The following is an 8,864-nucleotide window of genomic DNA, read 5'->3' on the forward strand; positions in this document are numbered from 1 at the left end:
TGAGTTGAAAAAATTCTTCCATGCTAATGCTACAATCCAGAATAGGAAAAGTTTTATTAGGTCTTTGCAAGATGATTCTGGTGTAACCAAAACAAGTCATCCTATGGCCTTTGACCTGCAACAACTCTTGCACATGGCTGACAACCTCCAATGTCTGGAAGATCCTTTCTCGCATGAGGAAATAGTTTCAGTTATTCAGAACATCCCAAATGATAAAGCTCCTGGGCTAGACGGTTTTAATACAAATTTTTGAAAAAAATGTTGGCCAATCATCAAACTGGATTTCTCTGCTTTATTTGAAGCTTTTCAATCTGGAGAGGTTTGCTTGCATAGCATTAATGGATCTTACATCACCCTAATACCCAAGATTGATGGGGCTGCAACAGTCTCAGACTATAGATCAATCTCGCTTCTAAATATCTCTATGAAGTTACTAACTAAATTGCTAGCCAACAGATTGCAGAAGGTTATCATAGGTCTGGTACATGCAAATCAGTATGGATTCATCAAAGCTAGAGCTATTCAAGATTGCCTAGCCTGAGCTTTTGAGTACTTACATCTCTGTCACAAATCGAAGAAATAGATTGTTATCTCAAACTAGACTTCGAGAAGGCCTTTGATCGAATTGAGCATGCAGCCCTGTTAGACATCATGAAACATAAAGGATTTGGGTAGCTCTGGTTAAAGTGGATAAAGCAAATTTTCGGATCAGGAACATCTTCTATTCTATTAAATGGTGTGTCAGGGAAAAGATTTACTTGTAAGAGAGGGGTTCGTCAGGATGACCCTCTCTCGCCTCTTCTCTTTGTGTTAGGAGCTGATCTCCTGCAAACTCTATTAAACTCCGCAAAGAACCAGGGATATTTAAAGCTACCAATCCCACTCAACTATAGTCAAGACTTCTCTATTTTGCAGTATGCTGATGATACACTCATTATTATGGAAGGCTGTTCTACACAACTTATGTACCTAAAGAACATCTTACAATCCTTTACCTCGTCAACGGGTATGAAAGTAAACTTCAATAAGTCTATGATGTTACCAATAAATATTTCAGAGGAAAGGATACAAATCCTCTCTCAGCTATTTGGATGCACTATTGGACAGCTACCTTTTACTTACCTAGGCCTACCTTTAGGATTAACAAAGCCAAGAGTGGAGGAGTTTTTACCAATGGTGTCTAGATGTGAAAGAAGATTGCTGGCCACATTCAATTTATTATCTGAGGTAGGTAGACTTCAATTAATTAATGCCATTTTCACTGCATTACCAATGTTTCATATGTGTACCTTGTTGCTACATAAGACGGTTTATAAGCAAGTGGACAAATACAAAAAGCATTGTCTTTGAGGAGGCTCAGATATCAACAACAAAAAACCACCTAAAGCAGCTTGGGAAATGGTCACCTTGCCAAAATCAGAGGGAGTTCTTGGGGTTTTGAACATTACGACACAAAATGAAGCCTTATTGCTAAAATATCTGCATAAGTTCTTCAACAAAGCAAATATTCCTTGGGTTCATCTTATATGGGAAAAGTATTATACCAATGGTAAATTACCTAGTCATACAAAAAGGGATCCTTTTGGTGGTGAGACATCATCAAGCTACTTGACAAATTTAAAGGCTTAGTGCTAGTTATAGTTAAAGATGGTAGCACTTGTTTCCTTTGGCAAGACTTGTGGCATGATCAGATTCCATCCCAGTCTCATCCGCAGCTCTTCTCCTTTGCCAAAAACAAATATGTCTCATTACAGAAGGCTTATGAAACAACTGATTTGCAATAGTTATTTCACCTACTTCTGCCTTCACAAGCTTTTAGTGATTTATTTCTATTAGCAGCTGACTTACAATCAATAGATCTTTCAGATGAACCTGACATTTGGACTTATATCTGGGGCAATGGTTTCTACTCGTCTTCCAAGGCTTATTGCCAATTGACTGGACACAAGGAGGTTCACCAAGTTCATAAATGGCTATGGAAGTCAAAGTGCCAAAACAAACATAAAGTCTTCTTTTGGCTTGTCTTAAAAGACAGACTCAGTACAAGAAATGTCCTCAAGTGCAAACATACGATTCTCCCATCTTATTCCTGCGTGTTATGCCATCATGACAAAGAGGAAACTTTATTCCATCTTTTGCTAGAATGCCTTTTTGCGCAAGAATGCTGGATCCACTAGGCTTGTTCATGGATTTGCAGCAGGAGCCATATTCAATCCTTAGCTCCTTCGAGGATCAGTTGCAAGTACCATTCTTCATGGAAGTCATCATAATCATGAGCTGGTGCATATGGATGACAAGAAATGATTGGATCTTTAACGGCATTCAACTAACAATTCAGAGCACAATAATTCGTTTCAAGCATATATTTACTCTGGTTATTCACAGAGTAAAAGACACTTGGAAACAACCTATGTCTCAATGGCTAGATCAGAGCTTGTAATTTTTTTAATCTTCTTTGTTTCATTCTTTGTCTCCTAATTTGGTTATTATGAACCTGTAACATACTCTAATACTTATATATATAATCAGCAGGGGAACTCCCCCTTGTTTCCTCAAAAACAAATAATTTATATGTATGGCAAGAAGAAATCCCACTAGGTGGGAGGTTGTGCGAGTTTTGCCGTGATAAATAATGATATTTTGTCACAATGAATTATCCATGGAAGAAAAATAGCCTCATCTTTCGTGAAAATTTTCTTACGTCTCCAAAAACTATGGCAAATAAGGAGTTACCAGCAGTGAGTGATGACCCTTTGTGTAGCAGACAAATACTGATCATTAAGTTCGCATGAATCCAGCAAACATTGAGAAAAAAACTTTTCGAACTCATCATGGTCACTCTGAATCTTTGGTCTTTCTGGATCTATATATATTGATAGCTGAAATGGTTTGGTTGATGCTCTCTGTTCTGCCCTGCCATGCATATAATGACCATGTCTACAAAAATTTCTTCGCCTGGGTGAGGCATGTCCTCTCCCAACAAGGGTTCCTATGCATTGGATACTTATCTAGCTGTCTTTGTTCCTATACGTAAACTATTAAAACTAATTTCAGTCACATGTAAAATAGCATCTCCCTTTGATTTTACAGAATTCCTATGTTCTTAACAATGGATATAATTCCCCCCTTTTAATGGCCCATCAGTATGCAGCAACTAGAACCAAGTTAAAGAATCAACCAACGAAACACACATACGCACAATATGATCAGAGTACATGTGGACACCAACAGGGTGAATCCCAAATCCCAAACGGCAACAACAGGCATGCACGATCCGTTCCAGCATCCACGTCCGTCCCATATACACTTGTACCTCACCGGCCGGTTGGGTGAACGAGCTGCGAGAACACCACGCTGTTGGCAATGTCCTCCTCGTCCATGTCCTCGCTGATCAGCTCGAGCGCCGCGGCGGAGGCAGCCATGCTGTCGGCCGCAGAGACGGTGCTGCTGGCGCCCACGCTGCCCTCGTCCTCTGGCTTACCGCCGTTCTCGAAGGTGTCCTGCATCTGCAGCGCGAACTCGAGGTTCCATAGCACGTCGCCCATCGACGGCCGGTCGACGCCGTGGTCTGCCAGGCACTTCTCCGCTGTCTCCGCGTACTTCTTCAGGCAGTCCGGCGCTATCTTTCCCTTCAGCAGCGGGTCCATGATGTCCTGGAGCGTTCCCTTCCTCTGGCAGCTCATGGCGTGGTCGGCCAGGCTGACCTGCTCCCTTGGCAGGCTCGGGTTCAGCGCAGGCCGCGCGCAGAGCACCTCGAAGAGCACGACGCCGAAGGAGTAGACGTCGGACTTCTCCGTGAGCTGCTGCCGCCGGAAGTATTCCGGGTCGAGGTAGCCGAAGCTTCCCTTCACCATGGTGCTGACGTGAGTCTGCATGGCTGTCGTGGGGCCAGTCTTGGACAGACCGAAGTCGGAGACCTTGGCCACCCAGTTCTCATCAACCAGAATGTTGGTCGTCTTGACGTCGCGGTGAATGATGGTGTACTTGGCGCCGGTATGGAGGTAGTGCAGGCCCCGCGCGGCACCGATGGTGATCTCGAGACGCTGCCGCCACGACAGCGCCGGCTTGCCGGTCTTGTACAGATGCTCCCGGAGCGTGCCGTGCGCCATGTAGTCGTACACGAGGATCATCTCGCCGTCGTCCTCGCAGCAGCCAATGAGCGACACGAGGTGCTTGTGCCGGAGCTTGGAGAGCATCTCGATCTCGGTCTGGAATTCCAGGACGCCCTGCTCGGACGACGGGTTGCTCCGCTTGATAGCCACCTTGGTGTCGCCGTCGACGACACCACGGTACACCTTGCCGAACCCGCCCACGCCAATCACCAGAGACTCGTCGAAGTTCTTGGTCGCCGCCTTGATCTCCGGAAACGAGAAGTGCCGGCACATGGCGGTGATGTTCGGGTTGAGCGCCGCGCTCTTGCCGCCAGACGATTTGCTGGCGTTGGTGTGCGAGTTTCCGCCGTACACCGGCAGCCATCCCGAGGAATGCGAGACGCTAGTGCCCAGCGCCCGCCTCTTCTTCGACTGGTACGCCACGACACAGATGGCCGCGACGATCCCGAAGGCCGCCGCGCCGCCAGCCGCGCCTCCAATCACCGCGGCCTTGAGGTGGTTGGGCTTGTCCTTGAACTTCCCTTGTGTCAGCTCCATCTCCGCTTCCTCGAGCATCTTGGACGGGTCGGGATTTGGGCCGGCGAGGTTGCCAGTGCTGTCGCTCATCTTGAATATCTCGAGACCGTTGAGCAGGGCGTCGTAGAACTCTGGCTTCATCGACACGGAAGGGTGCAGCGCGACCCAGAGGATCTTATCACCGGGAGTATCGGGCATGAATGTCGCGTAGTCCTTGTACACGGGCACATCCTTTTCTGTCGTCCACCCGATGACGTCGGCGTCTGCCTGAGCCGTCTTGTTGTTGATGTAGATATCGAACACCCGTTGGTTCACCTTGGTGCGAATCAGCTCGCAGAAGTGGAGCCGAACGACGTACGTGAAGTTGCTGTCCACCTCGAACACCCATGTCAGGTTGTAGTTCTGGTTCACCTTCGGGTCAGGGCCCATCGACCGGCTGTTGAGGTAGAGGCTCGACGGAGCCCCGTACTCTGCCTCGGGGGTTGGAAACTTCAGCTTATCCGTTTCATTGGCTTGGTATGTCACACCGACGGCGGCTCCGTAGAGGTAAGGCGTGTCATCGTACCAATCTCGCGATAGCCCGGAGTCGTTCGCCGGGGCGATGTACGACCCGCCGACGTTGAGCCTGTACATGGTCTGCAGGCTGCCCGCGACGGTGTCGACGGTCTGGTCGGCGAAGCCCACCATCGTGGCAGGGTCGCTGAAGATGTTCGGCATGGAGATGATCTCGATACCGTTGACGAAGGCGTAGGACGCGTTGTTCATCGCGGTCGGTGTGAAGGTGAGCGACAGCGCGCCGCCCGTCACCGGCGGCAGCGTGAACTCCCTGATGATGTATGCCTGGCTGAGCGCCTTGGCGGTGATGTACACGCTGAAGTTGCGGAGCAGCGTGATGCCGGTGGACGTGGACACCGAGAAGAAAAACTGCTCCGCGGGGAGGCCGTGGTAGGCCGCCGGGTAGAAGTGGAGCCGCAGCCAGTGCCTGTCCGTTTCGTCGACGGAGAAGTTGTATACGGTCTCCTTGGTGAACACCCGCGCTGACATGTACGGCACGGGCGACGGAAGCGACGGGTCCTGGACATCCGCGTCAGCCATGATGGATGATTTGCCGCCGTCGATGAGCCACTTGCTGTCCTGGTCGGTCATCCATTTTCTCCCGTCAGCGTCCAGGCCCTCCTTCGCCGACCCGCAGTTGACCAGTATGGACTCCGGGGGCTTGTACTTCTCTGCGGCAGCGAGAACGACCACCTCGACTGCAATGACGACGGCGAGCAAGACGCCACGACGGGCTGCCATGTCCGCCGCACCGACCAGAGTCACGGCAGCTCTATTTCGCCGGTGCAGAGGCGCGGGGAAGAGTGTTTGATTGATTAGGCCATGTGGTGTTGACCAGTCGATTTGGGAGGAAGACGAGGAGGGAGAAGAACAGAGGTTTGTACGCCTCTGCAATCTCCTCCTCCAAGGCGATGTTTGTTTGAGGGAATAAGGGGGTTGGGGGAGCTTGACCCACGGGTTAGCTAGCGGCCGTTGAAGACGGGCGCGCAAGAGCGTTTGCCGGGGAGGGCTGCGGCTTCTTCATTGAATTTGGCGCTCGTCTCTCCGGAGGAAAGTGTGGCTCAGCGCATGCCTAGGAACCTAAAATTAGGCTTGTAGGTATATATAGGTGCCAAAGCGGCAAGGCAAGCTAGCTTGCTTCCTAGTGCTGTTCCAGTAAGTCGCAGTGACCGTTGCAGAAGCCAATATCAGGGCCGGCTCGACGGTTTTGAGGGTTCTTGAGCAAATAAAAAACTATGGACCCTCAATCTAAATATTTTTTCATTTGTAAAACAAAAATATAATAGCAGTACTAACATGAATTCTTGAAAACAATGTCAATACTCGTCGTTTTTCTTTCTTTTTCTGAGAACCCGAGATGAATCTAACTTCTAAATTGCAAAGGAAATTAAACATTTGAATAATTAGAAGTTTAAAATCCTAGAAATCTAAGATAGTAAGTTAATAACCCGGTAGGTGCTAATTGCTAATGAAGCAAGTAAAGATCCACTCACTGATCGGAGCAGTGCAAGACTAAGAGGACTTGTGGATTGGATTGATTTGCTAATCATATTTCACTACCGGAGAACTGACCTTCCATCCATGTACTTTTGTCCTGGTTAACTTTGGACCTAGGATTAAAGTGACTTTAGTTCCAGGTAATAAATGAGGCACCAAAGGCCACCGCCGGAGGGAGGAGGGGGAAGTTTTAGTCCCGGTTGTAAAGACCAACCGGGACTAAAGCCCCCCTTTAGTCCCGGTGGTAACGGCTCTAAAAAATCGCACCGACGCTTTGTCCTGGTTGGTTGGAAATTCCAACCGGAATAAAAGAACCTCCCTTTTGTCATGGTTGGACAAAAGGTATAGTCCCGGTTGGAATTACCAACCAGGATAAAAGGGGGGTCGTTTGTTCCGGTTGGAATTTCCAACCAAGACAAAATCTCCTCCCCTATAAATCCAACCAACTCGAGGCTCCTCTTCCTCCCCCATTCCGAGCCACTCCACCGGAGATCGAGAGCTTCTTCCTCCTCTCCATGGCGAGCAAGCAACCTTAGGGGAGGTGCTGCCCAAATTTTTTTCCTCATTTCTGTTGGGATTTCACTCATCCAAATTGTTGTGAAGGTTAAATACTTCATCCTCCCTTCATTTATTGTTATTATGCTTTTGTTTTATGCTTCTGAGAGGGTGAAAAATGAGCTTTTTAGAATGAGGGAGAATGGAGAGGATTTTTATTTATACATGTTTTTGAGCTAGAATTTAATGGATAGTTTGCATGTTATATATGATTCATATTAGTTAAAAAAACTTGATCAATATTAGGTATGGGAAAAAAACTCACCTGGTCGACCGACGAGGCACCAAAGGAGCTTTCCTCACCAAGTGCATTGGCGAGGTACTAGGAATTGGCATACTTGACGAGGTAGGTGTCGGCCTGGCACCCCCGGGCCCATAGAAGACTTGTACGAACCCACTCAAGGGAACATACCCGAAACCTACTCAGACACGAAGACTACTCTGCAGGGCACGTAGGCTTCATGGACTCCCCGAAGACTAGTCGGGTCAAAAGGAAACTACTCTTCTGAGTTACAGTAGGATAGTAAACGTACTCGACTAGGACTCATACACAATCCGACCTGTAACCCTACTCCTCCGACTATATAAGGGCGTGCAGGGATCCCCTCCGAACATCGAAGAACAAGATCAATACAATCTACACACGGGACGTAGGGTATTACGCGATCTAGCAGCCCGAACCTATCTAAATCGTGTTCCTTGTGTGACCATCAACTCCTTGATTCTCGATGACACCCACCGCACAAAACACCACCTTGGGTACTCCCTAGGCAGGTTACCGGTCTAAAACACCGACAGCTGGCGCGCTAGGTAGGGGAAATCACCAAATTTCTCCGCGCGAGATCGATGGCACCAATCATCATCAAGCCTGCTTTCGCCTTTGAGGCGGGTGCAACCTTCATCTTCAGCTCCTGGCTTTGCATCGCGGATGGTGCTGGATCCTTTCAATACTGCATCATCGGCAACCAGGAAAAGAAGCGTCTCGACGAAAACTTTCTTCATCAAGAAGCGGGAAATCTCGTCGAGGTAATCCAAAATTTCAACATCAACAACATTGAGTTCGACTATGGCTCGAACTCGACCCTGATCGGACTAGACCGCACAGGCTGACGTCCAAGTCATCCTGCAAGTTGACTTCAACTCGAAGTCGATTCCCGCTCAGATTCTGCAATGCAGCCGCGGTCCACCAAGAACTCCACACTCAAGTCCAATCCGAACTCGAGTCAGTCGAGGATTGCGACTACGACTCGGACTCCATCCAAGAGATCCCTTTATCAGGCCCAACTCAAGGCTTGGTAATTACTTCGACTCCACAAGGCAGATTTGTTTGTTGTCCTGGGATGAAGCCATCGTTCCTTGCCCAAGATTACGAGTCATGCCTTGTCGCTCACATAGACAACTTCCCGTATCAAGAGGGTATCCCGCTTACTTCAACCCGCGAAGAAGGAAGCACTACGAAGATTGCAACATCAAGCTCTGGAAGCTACTACCCGGACAGAGAAATATTTGTCATCACGTCAACAAACAATGATGCGGGTGCCAGCCACCGAAAAACTCCTCAACGGGTTGCACAACTCAACGACGTTTCACAAGACGAATCGTCAGTTAATGCCCCACAAGATGAAACCT

General features: G+C 48.3%; 1 protein-coding gene across 1 annotated transcript; it reads right to left on the reverse strand.

The window, feature by feature from the left end:
• Positions 1–2,879: 2,879 nt before the first annotated feature.
• Positions 2,880–6,380, reverse strand: LOC117850441 (receptor-like protein kinase ANXUR1). The gene has a single exon (XM_034732268.2). The coding sequence runs from the start codon at positions 5,922–5,924 to the stop codon at positions 3,315–3,317; it is 2,610 nt and encodes an 869-aa protein (XP_034588159.1). The 5' UTR covers positions 5,925–6,380; the 3' UTR covers positions 2,880–3,314.
• Positions 6,381–8,864: the final 2,484 nt, after the last annotated feature.

Source organism: Setaria viridis, chromosome 3 (assembly GCF_005286985.2).
Source record: "Setaria viridis chromosome 3, Setaria_viridis_v4.0, whole genome shotgun sequence".
NCBI lineage: Eukaryota > Viridiplantae > Streptophyta > Magnoliopsida > Poales > Poaceae > Setaria > Setaria viridis.

Bases quoted from the DNA above. Each gene is read 5' to 3' on its own strand.
- LOC117850441 (XM_034732268.2), bottom strand. From the start codon at position 5,924: ATGGCAGCCCGTCGTGGCGTCTTGCTCGCCGTCGTCATTGCAGTCGAG.